The sequence below is a fragment of the Natator depressus genome, chromosome 8 (genome assembly GCF_965152275.1).
Source record: "Natator depressus isolate rNatDep1 chromosome 8, rNatDep2.hap1, whole genome shotgun sequence".
NCBI classification, from domain to species: domain Eukaryota; kingdom Metazoa; phylum Chordata; order Testudines; family Cheloniidae; genus Natator; species Natator depressus.
The window spans coordinates 4,465,757-4,485,826 of NC_134241.1; the positions used below are offsets into that span (position 1 = coordinate 4,465,757).

The 20,070-nt window shown below is 57.3% G+C and overlaps 1 protein-coding gene across 2 annotated transcripts in view; it reads right to left on the reverse strand.

The window, feature by feature from the left end:
* Positions 1 to 3,907: 3,907 nt before the first annotated feature.
* Positions 3,908 to 20,070, reverse strand: part of LARP1 (La ribonucleoprotein 1, translational regulator) — a 73,169-nt gene continuing 57,006 nt past the window's right edge. For both annotated transcript variants that reach the window (XM_074960227.1, XM_074960228.1), the window contains exons 7-19: positions 18,092 to 18,254; positions 17,002 to 17,146; positions 16,445 to 16,619; positions 15,697 to 15,866; positions 14,845 to 15,198; positions 11,243 to 11,366; positions 9,549 to 9,754; positions 9,271 to 9,377; positions 8,436 to 8,587; positions 7,337 to 7,481; positions 6,869 to 6,978; positions 5,950 to 6,077; positions 3,908 to 4,144 (exon numbers count right to left, since the gene is read on the reverse strand). In XM_074960227.1, the coding sequence (XP_074816328.1) occupies positions 3,923 to 4,144; positions 5,950 to 6,077; positions 6,869 to 6,978; positions 7,337 to 7,481; positions 8,436 to 8,587; positions 9,271 to 9,377; positions 9,549 to 9,754; positions 11,243 to 11,366; positions 14,845 to 15,198; positions 15,697 to 15,866; positions 16,445 to 16,619; positions 17,002 to 17,146; positions 18,092 to 18,254 (2,201 nt within the window). In that variant the 3' untranslated portion in view covers positions 3,908 to 3,922. The remainder of the gene's footprint in view (positions 4,145 to 5,949; positions 6,078 to 6,868; positions 6,979 to 7,336; positions 7,482 to 8,435; positions 8,588 to 9,270; positions 9,378 to 9,548; positions 9,755 to 11,242; positions 11,367 to 14,844; positions 15,199 to 15,696; positions 15,867 to 16,444; positions 16,620 to 17,001; positions 17,147 to 18,091; positions 18,255 to 20,070) is intronic.

Sequence of the window (20,070 nt, forward strand, 5' to 3'; positions counted from 1 at the left end):
AGGTCAGACCATCTGCTCTTCTCTAGAAGGGAAAACAATTTCAACAGCCACCTCCCCTCCTTGGAGGGGCGTTCAGACACATGCAATCCTCTAGCTGTAGATATATTCTACATAGCAGAGGTGGGTCTCACTTAGCTTTGGGAAGGTGCCTCCAGACACTCACCCCGCGTGCACCATGACGCATGGCAGACCTCTCTGAGATCAATCGTAGCATTCAGTCACCCCTCAGCCCTGGTACCCACTCGGCAGGCCGTGGGGCTCTGTGCCTGTGGACACAGGCTAGAACCCTATGGGGTCAGCCCTCATCTGAGCAATGCTGCCATAGACTCGTACTCCTGGTGCCACCAAATACTTCATTGTCCTCCCCTCTTTGGAAAGTGGCGTACCTTGTACACTGCAGGGAGTAAAGAGCAAAAGTCCCCTCTCCCTCTAGAGCAGAGGGTGAAACAGGACCTTGCTGCCTTGATTTATTTCAGTCTTCAGGACCACATGCATGACGCAATGCAGCTGCCTCTCTCGGGTTCATTTCCACATCTCCTCTCCCTCCCCCGGGGATCTGGGCCTGCCTCACACAGCAGCATGCAAACACAGCTCACACTTGACCCTATCGTAACCTGCTACAATTCAACAGCATGTCAATCCTGGGCTGCTGCACAACTGCTGGGATCTCTCCTCTGGGCAAGCTTCTCCTGCAGGGACGTCTTTCTAGGCAGGTCCCATTCACACAGACGACAAATGACAAACCACGGACTAAAATGGGAAACAAACTGTTCTGGGCTGAAATCTGAGAGGGTGTCGCACAAACAAAGACAGAACAGCAAATCAATCAGTTTGGATCTCTGAAGCTCTCTGGGACGTTCCTGGGCACTTCTGCCATCTCCAATGGCTCCTTTAGCCTGTTGGATTTCACAAGCAACCACTCCTCAAGGTGAGCCCATTTCTCCTAATTCCTGGTTTGAGTTGTTCAGATGCAAACAACTGGTAACGAAGAGACCATGCCCCCCGCCCCCAACAGAGACAGCGGTGTCTCCGCAGTCATTCCTCAATATCCTCCAGGCTCTTCCCTACCACCCCCACCTAAATCCCAGCACACCTGCAAGAGTGAGGGTTTGGCTCCAGCTCACAAGACGAGGGAAATTCAAAGTCAAGGCTGACACGCGATAGCACTGCACCTGCGTGTTGGGGCTCACATGACCAACTGGGCACTCCGTGCTACCCCAGACACGGCAGAATAAGGCAAGGACACTGGGGCAGGCCTTTGTGTTTAAATCATTAGCAGGCTTTAGTTGCGGAATATACCAGAATCTTGATTTGAGGGAACACAAAGTACCAGCCACTCAGTTCCCTTGGCTCGGCTCTAGCTAGCGACAGCAGCTTGGCTGTAGAGCCACCCAAAGCTGCTCTGAAACAACCAGCATCTCCGCCCCCCCTCCCCACAGCAGCCTGTTTTAAGCAGTACAACACTGAGAAGCTGGTTGCTTTCGCTGGACAGGGCCCATTAGCAGCTCACGGACCTCTTATTACCCACCTCTGGCAATGCCGATACAAACTCCAAGTGATCCACCCAGCTTGCTGTACTGAGCTTTGCTCCGAACTGCTGCCCGCCAGCCCCCCTCCCCCAGCACCGCGGGGCCTCCTGTAGGTACAGGGCAGGGTTCCCAGCTACTAAGCAGCATGCAAGCCCTAGAGACACCCCCCCTTGCCAGGCATGGTGCCCTAGTATGTGACAGCCCTAAATCAGCGGGATGCTCAGAAGTGACATGCCACTGCACTAAAAGCTGACAGGGCGACAATGAGCTGGGGGGAAGGTTCCCCCCCACTGCCCAGACAGCAGCGGGCCAAGGCAACAGCATCTGCAGACAGACATTGTTTTCAATATTTGTCGAGCAAGTTCCTCCCTGGCTTGCAAGGCCAGCACACGCAGGAGATGCAGCACAGAACCCAGCAAAGCACACGCAGAAAGACATGGAGGCGGAGCTATTACCAGCAAGGGAAGTACCCCTTCCCCTCCCAGGGGATCCACCTCCACCTTCACGCCTGAATTCCGCACTGCCTCCTGGCTGGGATGCACAACACCTTGTGAGCCACAACTTCCTTCTGCGCCATCTCAGCCCCGTCTGCTCCCCACCCCGGCCAAACCCCACCAGGCTCAGCTTGTCTTCTGGAGAGTCCGAACGCAGGCGCTGGGGGATGAGGCGCCCCCCCGAAGCTGGCTCCTGTACTGCACCGCTGAGTCTGATAAATGCCCCGGTGGTGCTGTGGTCGGGCGACCAAACCCCAGGGCTTCGCGACAGCTGCAGCGTGGTGCCTGCCGTGCACCCTAACGGGGGGAAAAGAGGAGGTTTGAATGCACCAGTCTGTAACAGGGAAACCCACACTGAGACCACCCCCACCCAGCCAGCCCCCGGGGTCAGCGCTCGTCCAAGATGGGTTCTCGGTATCCGCTTTCCTCAGCTGCCGTGGCGTAACACCAACATGCTCCAGGACCGTCACGTTACTCTCGGCTTCACGTCTCCCCTCAGCAGTGAGGGGTCCGGCCACTGGGGCTGTCCCCCTTCCTGCTAGCCTCCTACCCTCCCAGCTGGCCGATAACCAACCTCTCCCACCCCACCCCCCAGCGCTGCCCCCTGCTTGTTGGGCTGGCGGAGGAAGAAAGAAAAGGACACCTCTAAGTCTGAGTGAGGCAACAGCACGGACAATTGCTGTAGCAGGAAGGACGCTACAACAGTATATACATCACATCGGCTTCAACTACGTAGGCTAAAAGTCTTAGATTAAGCTGCGTCAGCACCGCGTCCTCTCCAGAGCGGGGCCTACAGCCCACCTCCAAGGGAAGGGGATTGTCCGGCGTGGTTCCTACAGCGTCCCTCTCGGCTGCAGGGAGCAGCTCCGGTGTCTGTGTCAATGCAACCGGGTCGCCCGGGAGATCGCCAGCCGTTCCCCGCAGGAGGCCCACAGGGAGGCGGTTACGAAGGGGCTCATGCCCCACGCAGACGCCACGCCCCGAGGCCACGTGAGGAAGTCCGGCGGGGCACAGAACTCCCACTCCACAATAAGGCAACAATTATTTTCAAGGAAGAAAGCCAAGGGAGAGCAGTCTGTGGAGAGGGTTTGGGGTTTTGTTTTGTTTTTGTGGTTTTCAAAGGGGGAGGAAGAGAAAGCTCCTGCTTCTAGTGCAGTCAGCGTTCCTGCACGAGCCTGCGGATCCCGTCGTCGCACAGAAGGGTCGAATGAGCCCATTGCGATGTCTGGTCAAGGTCCTTTGGTTGACTTCCAATTGTCCATGATGGAAGGGCTAGTTGGGTGGAGGGAGAACCCACCCTGGGAAATGGCGCTGGCGGGAGGAGGGGCAAATACAATCAAGTCTTTCTGTATCGGTTGGGTTTTTGTTTTTAAAATGCATCCTTGTATCCGGAATGGGTGAAGTCAGCCGGGTCAGGAACGTCGGTGGTTCCGCAGGCCGACTCGACGCGGAGCTTCGTAGCTTTCCGAGCAGGCTGCATAGCTGACCCAAAAGGGTGCGTGTCGGGGGGGGGAGGGGAGCTGCGTAGCGCAGAGTGATTTTGGTAAATCCAGACGAACTTCTATCAATAATTTAAAACTTGATATATATATAATAAAAAAAATATCTCCCCCTTCCCAACCCACCCAGAAAGAAGCTAAGACATGAAAGTGGGGGTGGAGGGGGTCCGGCTTCAGTCAGTGACAGACAGCAAGCAAAGGATCCTTTTTCGATTGGGATCGTCTTGTTTTCCAGCCACAAGAGAGGTTGTGTGCGTTGAAGTTTCCCCCAGCAGCCTATTCTTGGACACCCACGTTCCGACTCCCTTTCGGTCCCTCCCCACCGCACTTCTCCCCTCCCCCAGTCAAATTCCCCACCAACCCACCCCTTCCCCAATAGGAAGCAGAAGCTCCAGCTTCTCTACTTCCCCAGTGTTTGAGATTCCACAGCCGCTGTGGCAAGGGCATGGTGGCTCAGGTTTTTGGCATCCTCTCTAACAGGCTGGCTGGACGAGGCATGGGCTTGGCTGGATGGGGAGTGGCTGACCGGTTTGCTGGAAGACTGGGAGGGGTAGCGCTTCCTTCCATCTCCTCCCAGCGTTGATGGGAATCTCTTGTGACCACCTTCCTCTCCCATGGGTGGCTGAAAGAGAAAGAACCCTGGCATCAGAGCAGCCATCTCAAAGCAAGTCACCCCCACGCACACTGCCGCGGTCTTGCCTCCCCCACCCCCTCGTATCCATATTCTGCACCTTTCACCTGGAAAGCCCCATCGACAGGTACAAGAGCCCTCCCTGGATCCCAGGGAACAAGGGGGACGGGGGAGTTAACTTTAGCTCAGCCTCCCCATCTGCTCACGCAGGTGCTCAGGGGGAGGGCTGCACTCTGGCTGCATTAGGGAGCCAGAGGGAAGAATTCTTGTGGGGCGAACTGGCTTCAGGCCTAGGCCAATCCTCGGCCTGGGGCAGTTTTCGGTCCCCCTTTCTTGTTATAATCCCCAATTCCTCTCCCCAGGAGGCAGCAGCTCGAGCTGCTTTTGCTTCCTGCTGAGTCATGACAGCAGGCAAATCATTCGTGCTTCCTGACACGAGGTCCCACTGGGATGCGGCCTGCTCTAAATACACTGATGGTGCCAACCCACCACCGCCAGGATTCATCCCCTAACCGCGTGCAGGTACGGCATCGGGGCCTCCAGCAAAGATGCAGCAATGCTGGGGTTGCTCAGTTTTGCAGGTTCCCCCTCTCTGCCAAGCCTCTCTCAGCAGAGCAGTATGGTCCAGCAGTCCGGTGCAGGACGAGGAACCAGCTCTGACTACCAAACCTGGCTCCACCAAGCAAGCCAGCTAACTGGGTGCTGTGTTTTAGTCATGGACACAATGGGGGAGGAGAAATACTTACCTGTCTCCCTGGGGACGGGGGGGGGTTAATAGGGTAAATGTTTGTACAAACAGGCTTAACCTGGCTCCCAATATGCAATCCCAGTGGCACCCTCATGAGTGCTGGGCATGGGGGAACGGGCTGGCAGGTACAGAGGAGTAACTGATCCGACGCAAAACAACTCTTATCGGAGAGGCCTGCGATAACCCCTGAGAGCTGAGCAACATGCCAGCGGGGCAGGGTTAGCTTCCTGGCTCCACCATACCAGGCAGGCCCCCTCTCTCTCTCCTTATCTAATACTGACTGTTCTTCTGTCCTGCCCCACCTCCAACACCCATACGCTATCTGTGTGGCAGCCTCCTGCCCAGCCCCCCGCTTTATTTCAAAGTTCATCTGAAATTCTCTCTCCTATCTCCTGCCCCCGACGTTCGCACGCGTGTGCTGCCGGCCCCTAGGCGCTGTCGAGCTGTACATCAGCTGCTCTGAAAGTCACTGACTCCTCATCAGAGATCTCGGGAGAAAACGAACCTTAACCCCATTCACAATGTGTGGGGGAGCGTCCTCCGGCCTCCCACACACACAGCCTGGCTACAAAAGAGCATGTGGGATCAAAGCAAGGCCCATGCTTCTCTCCAGCAGGGAAGCAATTCACAGCTGTCCAGAGCCGGGGAAGCAAAACAAAGCTAAATATTATTCCCATGGAGACCGAGTAGCCAAAGAACAGCCCTGTATTCAGGGGGCCCTTCGACACAGAAACAGGGAGAGTATCTTTATTCCCCCACCCAGCTGCAATGACCCGAACACCACACTAGGGGTTGCTGCTGAGTTAAACCTGGGCCCAATTCTGACTGAATTTCCACCCACTGCCCCTGCCCTGGGAGAAGTGGTCAGGGATGGGGGGGGGAGGGGGGGAGGGATGGAGGGGAGGAGAGGAGAGAAGGAAAAAGAGATGAAGAGCCGGGGGGGGGGGGGCGGCAGTGGGAAGAGCCGGGGGGGGGGGGGCGGCAGTGGGAAGAGCCGGGGGGGGGGGGGCGGCAGTGGGAAGAGCCATCAGCCGCAGCGCCTACTCACGTCCACTCGGAAGTCCTCGAGGCGCTTGAACTTGCTGAGGTATTCTTGCAGCTTGCGATCAATGTCCAGGTTTTTGGCTTTGGAATATTTTAAGTAGGCCCAAAACTTTTCCAGCCCATAGAGCTGCCCTGTTACGAGACACAAAGCTACAGTCATCAGAGCTGTCCACGAAGGGCTCCCGAGAGCCTAACAAGCACCCTCCACCCGAACACAGACAACGTGCGAAGGGGCCTCTCAGGCTCACTGCGATACACTGGACTTCTGCCAAGGGCACACGGGATTGCCTGTAACCACGTGGCACCCACCCATCGGGTGCAGAGACGCCTTTGGGTCTGGCACAACGACCGCGTGGCACCAAGAGTGTATCTTGAGGTGAAGGCGCAGAGGAGGGGCTGTCTGCTTTCCACGCACGGAGACCGCCTTGGCCTGTCGCTCCCTAGGCCAGCAGGGGCTGTGAGCACAGCACAGCCGGCATGGCTGAACCATGGGACAGGAAAGGACCCCTCTCACTACTGGGTCACCCACTCTGGGAGACAGTGACTAGCTCTGGGTGCAGGGAGTCCTGTTCAGTCAGAGGGTTGGGTCACTGCAAGCCCTCAGAGAAACCCTGGAGGACCTGGTCCCACAAAGGGTGAATCTGGAGAACATCGACTACAGCCTATTTCCATTAACCTTCCCAGTGCCAGGCCCCCAGCCACCTCTGTGTCCCGAACAGCCAGATGTCCCTTTCGGCCCGGAGTCGCTGAGGGTTCCCATGTGCTCTACTCCACACAGCCCTTGGACGGTTACAGCCAGCGCTGCTCCCCGGTCACCATTCCCACAGTAAACCCAGAGCACGGCTGGACTTCCCAGAGGAAGCCCATCACAGAGAGCAGGGCTGGATGCCAAGCTTCAAGGATCGGCCAAAGGAACCACCTACCAGCTTCGTAATCCTTGATGGTTTCTTCTTGGAAATCCTTAAATATGTCCGGCCGGAATTTCTTCTCCAGCCCGTAGCTGTAGTATCTGAAAAGGCACTCCAGGCCGTACCTGCAGAACACAGCGGCAGCCACCGGCTCGTGAGCGCCACGTGCAGACACCAGCTCCGCGCAACTGTGTGAGAAGCCTAAGCTAGCCCCGGGCTCCTGGGCCCAGCCCCGCGTCAACAGGGAATGACGCCATCTCTCAGGGCTGGGAACACTCCCGAGGGACACACCGCAGCTAATACCCTGCTTCTGTGAGGTGGAGCTTGAGCCTCTCCCCTGTTCCTTCCCCAGGGTTGCACCCGCTCCCTCTGCTCTAAGACCCGCCGGTGTTTACTCCCCGCCCCACTCACGCGCGCTCATCCCGTAACCTGAATACGGGCGGCCTCCCGTCCCAACTCACAGCACAGGTGACCATGCCCTACCTGTATCCCTCCTTGCCATCTTCCAATGCCAGCTGCTTGAATTCCTCGTACATTTTCTTGTTAAAATGATCTCGGAGGAAAAACGACCAGAAGCGGAAGAGCGTGTTCATCTCCTGGGACTGACCGATGCCCAGGCGTTTGCGCTCTGTTGGGGGGGAAGGAAAGCAGTGACTCTGGGTTCCAGGCAGATGGGTAGACTACCCCTGCCAGGAGCAGCGGCACAGGGATGAAGTGGGAAGATGCCCTGGAGAAGCTTACGAGGGCATCCAGCCCTAAATGTAACCCACCACTTAGGAATAGCCATAGTGGGTCAGACCAACGGTTCATCTAGCCCAGTGTCCTGTCTTCCGACAGTGGCCAGTGCCAGGTGCCCCAGAGGAAAGGAACAGAACAGGGAATCATCAAGTGATCCAGCTCCTGTCACCCATTCCCAGCTTCTGGCAAACAGAGGCTAGGGACACCATCCCTGCCCATCTTGGCTAATCATAGAATATCAGGGTTGGAAGGGACCTCAGGAGGTCATCTCATCCAACCCCCTGCTCAAAGCAGGACCAATCCCCAATTTTTGCCCCAGATCCCTAAATGGCCCCCTCAAGGATTGAACTCACAACCCTGGGTTTAGCAGGCCAATGCTCAAACCACTGAGCTATCCCTCCCCCCCTAGCCACTGATGGACCTCTCCTCCATGAATTTATCGAGTTCTTTTTTGAGCCCTGTTATAGTTTTGGACTTCACAATATCCCCTGGCAAGGAGTTCCACAGGTTGGCTGTGCTGCCGGTTGGTGTAAGTTCCACAAAGTCAGTTCTCTCTGCGTTCATGGAGACGCGATGCTAGCTACCAGTAACCCGGTGCCCTCTTTAGTCTACAATGCAAGGTGAAGGAGGGTTAGGTTTGGCCTGCCCGTTCCATGTCCCTGCCCTGGTTTAGGCAGCAGCAGCAGCGTCTATTGTGCCAGTGCAGAGAACACAGCAGCAGGACGATATGTCACCCGTGTAGCTAAGGTGTGTTGCTGCATAGGGGGTGCCCCCACCCTCTGCTAGACAGAGCGAGAGCTCCAGCAGCCCTGGTGTGAGCTCAGCGGGGCCTCCCCCAACCCACCATTAAGGCAGCGCCGACGGTACTTATGATACACATGTTGCGTGAAGCCGTTCTCCTTGAGCAGCTCGTGGGAAGGATGCTGGAACTTGGGCAGCGACTGGGGGGTGCAGCCGTAGCTCCCGATGGCAGGGGTTCCTTCCGAGGGGCTGGAGCTGAGCACAAAGACACACCAATCAAACCACCTTTTCTTCCTTCAGGCACCAGCAGGTGCAAACCCGAGCCACAGCATCACTCGTGGGATGAGAAGCTGCAGCCGAGCGAGAGAGGGAGCCCCCGGGGCAGGACAGCACAGCAGGAGGAAAGCAAGGTTCACGTGGTTTGCACAGTGGCCTGCAGCATCCTGCTACCTGATCATACGGGGGATGGCATGGAAAGGGGCTGGTACACGAACTCCTCAGGCCAGGGCCCTCCCTTGTCTTCGGTCTGTAGCCTTGTACACACCCAGAACACTACAGAAATCAGACACTACTCGGAGCTGCAGAGAGTCACGGGCCACGTGAACAGGCCCCTCTGACACGAGCGCACGTTCGTTTAGCTTCCCACATGCATTTAGCTGCTCTGATGTGTCTGTCACACAGACGGGGGACAATTCTTTTCCTTCTCTTTAAATGGAGCCCCAACCCTGTCACCAACCGTCCTGCAGAGGCAGCTCCGCTGGGCGAGCGTGCTACAGAGGGAAGAGCCCTTTAACCCCGCTGACCGCCGTGCTTCTCGGGCCAGAGGGCGCTGGGGCTGCACCAGGGCCAGACAGAGCCTTCCCACCGCACTGCTCCTTGGTTGTCAGCTCTACGGGTCTCTCTGGCCCCTTCCCATCCTCCTCGGCCCTTCTGAATACCTGATGGAGGCAGTGCGAGGCCTGTGTTCCCGGGAGTCCATCACCCAGCCAACGTGGCATTCCATGGGGGGGTTTGAACTGTGCCTCGTCTTCCTCTTCCGGGGGGTCTGCAAGGGACAGCGGCATAAGTGTCTTTTCTCCTGGGTTGACCCCTTTCCCCCCCTGCCTCCCCAACTCCTGTGGCCACCCCAGACAGGAAGCAGGAGTCCCAAACACCTCCCAGGTAGCTGAAAGCATCGTCACCCACACATGCAGCCCGAACCCCCGGGACATCTCACCTTGGCATCTATCGTCCTGCCCTCCTTCACCACGGGGTAGAACCGGGGCGTCTGCGTTGGGTCTTTCAGCTGAGGCGTGCGAGGGGTCCGGGGGGTCCTGGCATTGCGATAGTTGGGTGATTCTGGCACAGTGGTTGGCAGAGATCGGGCGATGGTTGAAGGCTCCGGAACTCCAAATAGCTTATTGGCCAAAGCGTCAGTAGGAACTGCAGGAAGGAGAGGGGGATGGGAACAGCCCCCAAAAACCAGCTCACACCGAGCTCTGGCTGAGGGGAAGGGGCCCCACTGGTTGTACTTGGAACCACACAGTGGAGATCTCTCCCTCCAAAGCCTGTTCAGGAGATGGACCAGACATGCAATCTGCTGTCCCCTGCTCCTGGAGGAGCAGCCTGCAGCTCAGACCTTTCACCGAGCGCCTCCAGAAAGACAACACCAAGCACCCGGGAGGAGGCTGCTATGACAAAGCGACAGCTGCCTCGGGTGGAAGGCTGGGAAGAACCATGTGGGGCTAAGAAGAGTTATGGGACTAGGGCTCTGTGGTTCTGCCAGTCTCCTACTGCAGACCAGGGAGAAACCCCTTCCCAGTGAGAACCCCATCCCCTCCCCCACACACACGGGGGGGGGGGGGGGGGGGAGGAGGAGAGGAGACCCCATCTGCCACTTCCCTGGCCAGAACACTGGACCCAGCTGCACCTCCAACCTGGTCCTACATGCAGATCCCTTCATTTCATTCATAGGAAAGATACAGCCAGTAGGTCCGACTGTGAAAGTCACCTCTCCCTCAGTGCAACAGAGGTCACCTGGCAGCCTGACCCACAGGCGAGACCTGTTAAGACCCTACATTGCCCGGGAGACCCCTAAATTTGGGCTCCTTCTTCTCCCGGGACCCCGAGTGCTCTGCTCTGTGTTTCATGGGGCGAGCGGCGCTGCTAGGCCACGCCTCTACGGGGAGATTCCTGGAAGGATTCTGCAGCACGCATCGCCTCTGTCCCAGTGGAAACAGGGAGAGGGGAGCCGGAGGGGACAGGACACTTTGCTCCTGGTTGAGGGAGCAGCTCCAGCCTGAGGAGTTGGGCAGCTGGTGACCGTGGAGGGACCCATCTTGTACTGCAGATGTGACAGGTGGGATGCCCAGTGCAGGGCAGGGTTCCCCTCTGGTTCAGAGACTCCCGGGCAGGATGGTTGGCGAGCAACCCCCCGCCCCAAGACATACACCCCCCCCAGTGGGGTCACTGGAGCACTACGCTACGCCCTTATCCCGATCCCCGGCTCAGCAGCATGCCAGCCCCAGCATGACTGAGGCCCCCGTTCAAGATGCTCCAGGTGGCCGGCCAGCAGGGGATGGGTCCCAATAAGCACAGCTCGTTACCCACAGAACCAAGACACCCTGCCTCCCCTGCCCACTTCTCATCAGCTGCTATGGAGCCTGTGACTGCTCAGCGGAGTCACTCCAGGGACAGCTGCCAGGTCAAAGACACCAGGCTCTCCGCAGGCAGATCAGGCTCCAACTATGGTAACGCTTCCCATCATTTAGGTATATCAGGTAACGCACATTCGGCAAACGTGCTCACGGCGGCACAATGCCACCGGCACCCTCTCTCCAGATTTCAGGACCTGGAGCAGCAACAGCCAGCTTTGTTCCCTAGAGTTAGAAGTAAGTTACACAAATACGTCCTTAATACCACATCTCTTACCTTGCTGGAATCTGGGGGGTCCAGGCGGGACTTCCTGGTTTGGATCGACGGGGGGCTCTGGGGTCAGAGTATCAAACTGCTCCCGGCTGATCATATTCACCTTCTTGAAGTTCTCAACTTCTTGCTGCATTTAAAGATAAAGAGAATGGAGTAGCCAGCACGGCTGCCCTGCCCACGACAGGATTGTTCATCCCGATTCAGCTGAGAGCCTCCTCTGGGGTTCCGCACTGGCCCTGAGCAGACACTTTATTTGTGGCTCATCCCAAATCTACCTGTTCCCTCCCGTTGCCAGCACAGCCTGGACATGCCCTCACCACTGCCCTCTCCCTGCAGGTAACTCTGGTGAGAGGTCAGTACTGCAGCGCCAGCCCATTTAGACTAGGAGAGGGAATCCGACTTAGCCTAGGACTTGCTTTTAAAGGGGCCCCACCCCTTTGGGCTGGTGCCAGTCACGGAAGTGCCAGCTCCGAGCGCTGAGGGGCACGGCTCACCCCTCTGTGCCACGGACAGGACGAGGGAACCCTTCCATTCTCTCCCTACAAGAGCGATTTGTGGTGCATGTGACACCCATGTCCATGTGCACCCCCCGGGCTAGAGCAGCTCCCTGGCATCTCTCGCACTTCTGCTGTCCCAGCTATGCTTTTCTGGAGACGGGAAAGGGAAACCCGCCCATGACAATGTCCTGCAGGGATGGAGCCGTCACCTGCTCTCGGTCTCATTACTCTTAGCCAGCCCAACTCTCAATCCAACCTGGAGGAGCTCTTCCAGAGCAGCGCCATGCTCATCTCTAGGAGCGACGGCCCGGTGCCAGGGCAAAAGCCGAGGCTGCGGGAGATCCCGGTTCAATTCCCAGCTCCGGTCACTTCCTGGTGACCTTGGGCAAGGCACTGAAGCCTCTCTGTGCCTCAGTACAACGGGGACCGTAACAACGCTTCCCTACCCTCTTGGGGTTGCTGTGAGGATAAATATATGAAAGCGCTAGAAGACACTGGCGTTACCACCCCCTTCCTGCTCCTTTCACACTCACCCACTTCAGTTACCTCTAGAATGTCTTACAGCTCCCCTGGGTTCCAAGGCCACTCAGGGACCAGCCTCCCCAAGGCCTCCAGCGCCTTCTTCGCCTCCCAGCCCCTCTCCTCTCTTGAGGTACTAATACAGGCTCAGCATGCTCCCAGCAAGGGTCCAGGTGTCCCACTGGACTGCACGCACCACACGCCACCCTCTTACTATGTGACTCTGCCCAGGGCTGCCCAAAAAGCACCTCCCTCTGGCCCTCTGCTCCTCACCCCGACCACTTCTGCCTCCCCATTCTCAGCTTCAATTGGCTCCCCGTGGCACAGCTCTATTTCCCCTCACGGTGTAGTACCAAGCACGGCCCTGCGTACGCCCGGGGAAGCATCACTGAAGTCCACGGCAGTCATTTCTGTGAGCATTACTCAGTAAAATCGTTCTTCTGCAACACACTGCAGACTAAGGCCTTCTCGGGGGCGAGGGAAAGCGTGTTCTTATCCCGAGTGAGATAACCTGGGTTAAAACAGCAGCGAAGACATGGTACCTTGGCTTCTAACTCCAAGTCAAGCCCACAGGGGAGCCTGGGTTGAACCTGAATGGCTATGGCCTGGTCTCCACTACAGAGTCAGGTTGACGGAAAGCAGCTTATATCAACCTATCAGTGACTACACTCCGCCATTGCTCCCGCCGATGTAAGTCGCCCACGACACCGACCTGGTAACTCCACCTACACGAGGGGTCCTGCTTAGGGTGATGTTGTTTGGGCGAGGCAGCATCCGTGTAGACACGGTGTTGCTTACATCGCCTGTTGGCTGTCAGCCCGGGGGCAGGGAGGCTCCAGCTGTCAGCACCCCACACAGTTAAGTGAGTAGAAGTGCTATCATGCACCACCACTAGAGGGGGTGTAGTGTGGACATGAATCACCGCAGTGACTGTACGGAGACCTAACTTAAGTCGACTTAATTTTGTCGTCGAGACAAGGCCTGACTTGAGTCAAAAGCCAAGTTCTGGGTCTTCCCTGCTATTTTAATCCCCGTTAGCTAACCGGAGTGAGAAACACGCCCCCTTAGTGCAGCAGTGACCCACTGACGGCATGTGCTGGCTACCCGCTTTCGCTCCCTGAACGGTTGTGCTGCTCGCTGGGTTGAAGAGAAAGTCTTGGAATCGGCTGCCCACAACGTGGCACTTCAGAGAGAACAGAGACCACCTATAAAATGCCGGAGTCTCCGGAGATACGACAGGTCCTTGTGGCAACAAAAACAGAGCAGGGGCTACGGGTCGGGGGGAGGGGTCACCGGAAAGAATTGTGACCAGGATTGTATTACCAGAGACGCGGTAGGATACCGAAAATAAAAGCGACCACAACACAGGCATAAGGGGGCGTTTTAAACTGGCACCTCCTGACTTCCGAACACTGCAGCCTCCATGCAGGAACATTTTGGGGGTGGAATGATCCTAACCTGGCTCCCGTGTGCATGGGGAGACGAGTGTGGGGTGGTCTCGGACAGCTAACGGTACTGCACCTGCTTTCCTGCAGAGGCGTCGGCTCCTCCGACTTCACAGAGAAGCAGAAGCACTTTGCAGCTTGCTCTCCTCAGTCTCTCCCTTCCCAGCGTCTAGCTGCCTCTCCCTCACCCTGACTTCCCCAGCCACAGCCGGTACTGTCACGTCAGCTTCCAATCTGGTTTCCCATGGCCCAGAGTTCCTGAGCACCAGGCCCCTAGCCACGTCTGGAGGGCAAGCCCTAGAGAGGCTTACACACCATCACAGATGATGTGATGCTCTACAAGGCCCGAAACAGACTCCAAGGTGCAGGCCACTGGCGCGTGAGGAGGAAGATAGAACGGGGGATGGGAAAGAGTGAGTTTTAAGGAGCAACTGTCAAGTACAGAATGCAGCATGAACAGAGATGCACAAGCAGACAGTGTGAGCAGCCCAAAGAAGCGAGGCCGGGACACAGTGAGAACAGAGGTGAAGCGGGGAGGAAATGAGGCAGAGTCTTGGGGGAGATGGCCAGGAGCACAGATCTGCTGTAGGTCGAGAAAGGAAGGGGGAGATATGGTCCAAGTGGCAGGAAGGGACAAGGAACTGGTGTGGCTGGCTGGTTCCTGGCCAACTGCACCCATCACTCTAACTAAAGCCATTTCCCCTCCCAGGTGTCGTGCTACTGCGGGATGAAAGAGAGCCGGGGAGCCCTAAGGGAGAGCTCTCTAGGGCAAACTTGGGGCTGGGGGCGAAGCTAGCCATGCTGCTACCTGTGACCCTGTTCGGCGGGTAGGAGTCCCAAATCCAGCACTGTCGGCTGGACACCTTTCATGCGCACCATGCGATGCCCTCGCCCGCTCCTGCCTCAGGGCTCATCTGTGATTTTCAACCAGTGCAAGAGACAGCACAGTCGCGCCTGTTTCAGTCTGAACCAGGTTTATTTCGTTTAGCATAAGCTGGTTAGGAAGAGGTTTTAAGTCCAAGTGAAATAAGCCAGCTACTCAAACTGAAATGAGAGCGCCCCCCACGTACGGTTCGCACTGGATTAACTAAGCCAGGGGTAGGGTCACCCAGACACACGCTGGGACACAGGTTCTAGCTCTCACCTTGATCTGCGAGTATTCAGGCTCAAACTGCTCTGTCCACAGGTCCTGCTCATAGTAATACAGCCCATCATTGATGACCTTGGCTAGCTCAGAGCTCATTTTCGCCCTGGAGGTGTGGTTGCCTGTGCGATCCCCCCCGGGGTGCCGGCGCAGGTAAGGGGGCGTCTGCGTCACGATCAGGATCTTGTTCACGTCCCTGTCGTCGATCTCGTAGTCCGAATCCTCATCTGACCAGTCGGTGAAGGTGTTCTTACGGCCGTCTATCTGTTCCATTTCCTCGTCAAACAGGAAGTCCAACTCCTCAGGCTCGTCTTGGTCCTTCTGTTTCTGCGGTGCTTTCGACTCCTCCACTTTCTAAAGGCAAACGGAGGAGAGGATGAGTTGGAGGCCCTGGGGGATGCAGCTAGGGCTCTGGCAGGACAGTCACCGCGAGGCCCGCTGGGTTTTCAGGTCAGGAGCCAGGGGGAACTGCACATTTCTGCCCTGGCGAGTTAATACTGCTCCAGCAAGACCCTGGTGCTGACTCAGCACAACACATGGAGTGACCCTGCCATCCCAAAGGCTGCTGGTTCTGTGCTGCTGAAAGAACAGGGTCACCTTCAGCTCATTGCTTTTCCCCTCTAGGCCACACGAAGCTGACAGCCCACGTTCAACCAGGAAAGCCACCCACGGGAGTCATGCCCCAGAAGCCAGTCAAGTACTAAACCTGCTCCTGCCTCATTGCTAGAGCTGGCCAGACACCTGCCAGTAAAACCCAGCCACTTCCCAGACACTGCCCAGCACCGTTCCCACCCCGTGGCGTTTCTCAGTTCAGCCTGCTATGTGGGGAGAGCCACACACGCCGCACAGTACCTTGGGTCTGGCTGGGGAAGGCCTAGGCCTCTTCTTCACTTCAATCCACGTCTCCGAATCCAAGTCCGGTAAGCTGGCAGACAGGCCTTTGGGCATCGTCTTCAGGTTACTGACCTCCTCAGTCTTAGTCGGCACAGGGCTGGCAGAGCGGGGAGAGCCGGGGGCAGATTCTAGATACATTTTGGGACAGACAAGGGTTTTATACATGGCATGTAAGTGTTTGCACATCCACCCACGCAGGTAAAGACGGCCCCAGGGCAAGTAGCATGAGTCTGTGCACATTCAAGGGTCTTATTCTCAAAAACCTGGAAGGGAAGTCCCAGAGAAAGCTGCCTCCACAGCAGCAAACACCAAGTCCAGAGAAGGGAAAGGCCTTGCAGCAAGGAGAGGGCTGCTACGGGGAACCCTCTTGCCAAAATGCAGGATTGCTCCATGTGTCTTATTCTCCACAGTTTGCCATGTCTAGATTGAAAGGCTGAGATTTGCAAAGCCACTCAGGGGATCTGGACACCCACTGAGTTTACGCAGCCCTGAGAAGTGTCAGCCCAAAGGGTCTCTGGTGCTTGGGCCCCCCTCCATCCTCAGCAGGACCCTTCCTGGGAGAGTCACGGTCGGTACGGGACAAACTGCCCCAAAAAACCCATCCACCTGCTATTAACGCCATGAATTCATGACAGTACTAGATAGCTTCGCCTCCCACACTCTCCCCGGTTATACGCACCCACTCACCCCAACGCTCCCCTCTTACCTGTCTCCTTTTGGAAGCTCTGCCGGGGGACGAACTCGGGGCAGTTGATGAGCTGAGAGAAGTCAGTCTGTGTGTAGTCTGCCATGGGGGGGCCGGGGAGAGGCCATTTTTCTGGCTGCTCCTTTCTCCTGATCTTCTGGTCCACAATCTCCACCACCTTGCTGTCCTTCAGAGCCTGGAGACCAAGCCCCCCGAGCGGTGTTAATTCAGAGACGCCCCTCAAGGGGCGGCTGTGAACCCCAGCCTGGAGGCTAAGGCTGCCTTTGCAGGGAGGTGGAGACAGAACCCTGGCGTCTGCACCGGGGAGGGAGCAATGTGCTCCCACTGGCTCATGTACCCTGAGGTTCCACCAGTGGGGCAAGGCAGGAAGTCCGACTTGCGTGGCCTCACCTTGGGCAAGTCCCCCAACGGCCGCAGCATCTTCCCGGAAGTCAGCGGGAAAGTCAGGTTTGAGAGAATCGGGGACTGGACAGGAGGGGAACGGCCCGAGCCAAGCTTTGCCCAGCAGCCGCGCGGACCACCCTGTTCCCAGAGGCGACCCCATCAGGAGCCCTCACCTTGACGATGAGGCCAACGTCCGTGGTCAGGGCCTGCACCCGGTGGAAGCTGGCGATCAAGGTGATGGGGAGGAAGCCTTCCGTGTCCATCTTGCGCCGCAGGAAGAAGTCCCGCTCCAGGTTGTCCACGCTGAAGTAGTACTCTCTGCACGGAGCGCCAGCAGCGAAGGAGGGAGATACAGACTATCACCACCTTGCTCAGGCACCGCAGACCCCACGAGCCACCCCCACCCCCGCCGGGATCTCCAGCCTTTCCTGTGACAGCGGGCGCCCTGGGAGCTCAGGCCAGGCCCTGAAACCGCAGAGAGATGCTGGAAGCCAGCCCTGCGCGGCTGCCACCTGCACAAGGAGCAGCTCGTTGGTGGCGCTGGGCAAAGAGGAGCTCAAGCGCAATCTCTGAAAGGGAAGTTACGCAACTCTCTGGTAGTGGCTCAGCTCTGAGGGGGCCTATCAGTTCATGCATCTCCCCAAAAGAGGGCTGGACGCCAGAAAAGGCACCACCCCTCTACTTCTCTGCCCCCTCGCCTCTACAGCCAGAGTCCTACACCTGCAACCCGGCTGCTCACAGCCAGACTGTTAGCTCTTGCTTGTGTCCCAGGGTACCTGAAGGCCCCAGCTCAGCCAGGGGTCCCGTCAGACTCAGTTCTCCGCACAGAGTCCCTGCCCCACAGAATTTATCATCTAAACAAAGACCATGGGTGGGCAAGAGACCCAGTTTACAGGTGGGGAATTGAAGGGCAGAGAGTCAAGAGCCTTGTTCAAGGGAGTCTCTGGCAAAGCAGGGAACTGAGCCCAGGTCTGGAGTCAGTCCCATGGCCTAGCCACAAGCCCCTCCCTTCTGGTTTCGGTAACTCCATGGCAGACAGAAGCATCGACTCCCAGGCTGCGGCCCCTCCCAAGGCTACGTCTGTTGAGTATCCCAGGTAAGTTGGGTGCCACATTTTGAGCTGAGTTCAGCCCCCAGTGCGGGCTCACGGAGCTTCACTGCCCCATGTTACGCCACAGCACCACGTCAAGAGGGGACAAAGCCCAGTCCCTGGCTCTGCTGGCTACGGAAGCCCCCGGCCCCCAGGGAAGGGGCAGCACTTACATCTGCCGCTTGATGTAGTCCTTGAGCAGCTCCTGATCCACGCTGTACAGCTCCGTGCTGCTGACATTATCGAAGTAGTAGGTGATGTTACTGGCGTACTTCTGGGTGCGCGAGCCGTCCGAGCTGTCAAATTTCCGGTAGCCGTACTGGTAGTCAAAGTGCGCTGAGAGAGAGGAAGAAAGGCAGGCCTTTCAGGGGGCACGTGACATCTATTGTCCCCGGGTCTTTGTGATCTTCCTGAGGGCGTGGCGTTGTGATACAACCCAGGCATTACCGCCATACAAACAGCAGCGCTCTACCAACAATCCCAGCTTAGGGCCCAGAACACAGCAGCACTCAGGACAGTCACAAGAGAGAACTGCACAGGAACGATGAAGGGGGCCCCTCCAATATGGATTCCTGCCCCGAGGCAATTCCCTAACTCTGTAAATACCACGGCAAACAGAACAAGGGCTAATGGCAGGTGTCCAGACACTGCAGCGATTCCAGCAGAGACACCTCCAGCTTTGCAAAGCCCCTGCTGCTACCAGCCGTCTCCTTAAAGAGCAAGGACAGGGACCCAGACAGCATGGGGAGCTTGAAACCCCCCCACCCGCCCTGCTTTAGCCATCAGGAGAGCGTTCTGATTCGGCTGGAATGCTGAGCCTTTCGGGCGAACAAAGCACTGGCCGTTGTCACAGCGAAGTCAGCTGGATTTTCGTGGCCCCAGCAAATGACAAATCACCACCACGTGAACTAACAGGCTCACGCAGCCCCTTTTCCTGGGGCCCGTCCATTAGCCAGGAGTCCTCTCTCCCCATGACAAACACAAGGAAGAGGACTGAGAAGCGAGGGCCAAGAACTCCTGCACATCCCTGACCCCCCCCCCCATGCGGGGGGATACAAAGGAGGTGGGGCGAAATCAGGTGCAAACAGCGGATGTGGGGGAAAAAAATACTAAATGTTCATATTAAGACAAGTGCAGCCAGGCAATCCCCTGGGCTTAGGCTGCGTTCACACAGAGGAACCCCAAGGAGGTGTCTACAAAGTCTAGGAGCAGCTGCAGCTCTGGGCTGAAGCTCTCAACAGCACAACTCACGGCAGCTCTGTAATAAGGGGCACCTCGCCACGTTTTCCTTTCACACCCCGTCTTCTGCGCTCCCTGGCCCAGCAGGCCTGCCGGGGGTTTGGAGCCTCTTGCTGGAATGGGCACGGCTAGCTCCTCCGGAGCAGCTGTCTCCTCCCCACCCCCCCAGGAGACCCCTCACTGGGAGCAGCTATTCTGTCATGCTCATGGCACAGACTGGCACCCAGCCAGGGGCTGGTGAGGAACTCATTCCTCTGAGCGGAGCAGCGCTCTGGCAGCCAGAAACGCAGGGGATCACAGCAAGTTCACAGCGCTGTATCTCAGGGCCTGAGGACGACGGGAGGAAAATTTAATCAAACTAGTGCTTAGGCTCATACTCAAAGCAGATCCAGCCATGTGCTGATGGAGGAGCTAGCCTCCTGCTGAGAGGAGACCGGTAATCCAATGCCGGCCTGGGTTTCGCCAGTACCAGGTTCAAGTCCCTACTCTGCCAGGCTTCCTGTGTGACCTTGGGTAGGTCACAGTCTCTCTGGGCCTCAGCTCCCCACTTACAGAGGAGGATCACCTGGGCATTAGCGTATGCATCCCCCTGATTGCGAGGTGCTCACGCGTTACCGCAATGGGCACCGTATAAACACTTCAGGAGGGCCAGTCCTTAACCATCACTCGGGATGCTCATCCAGACGTGGCTTGTGGATCCCACAACACTTCTCAAAATACCAGGCAGCCCTGGTATCCGGGCCAACGTGCCCTCCACATCCAAAGCCACGTCCGAGGGGGAGAGTTACTCGTGACCCCGCCCCGGTGCTGCACTAACCGACAGTCCCTAAACTGCCAGGACCCAAGTCTGTCTGGAGAAACGCCGAGGTACCCAGAGCACGGATGATACTTTTCTCTGTCTGTGCATGATCCA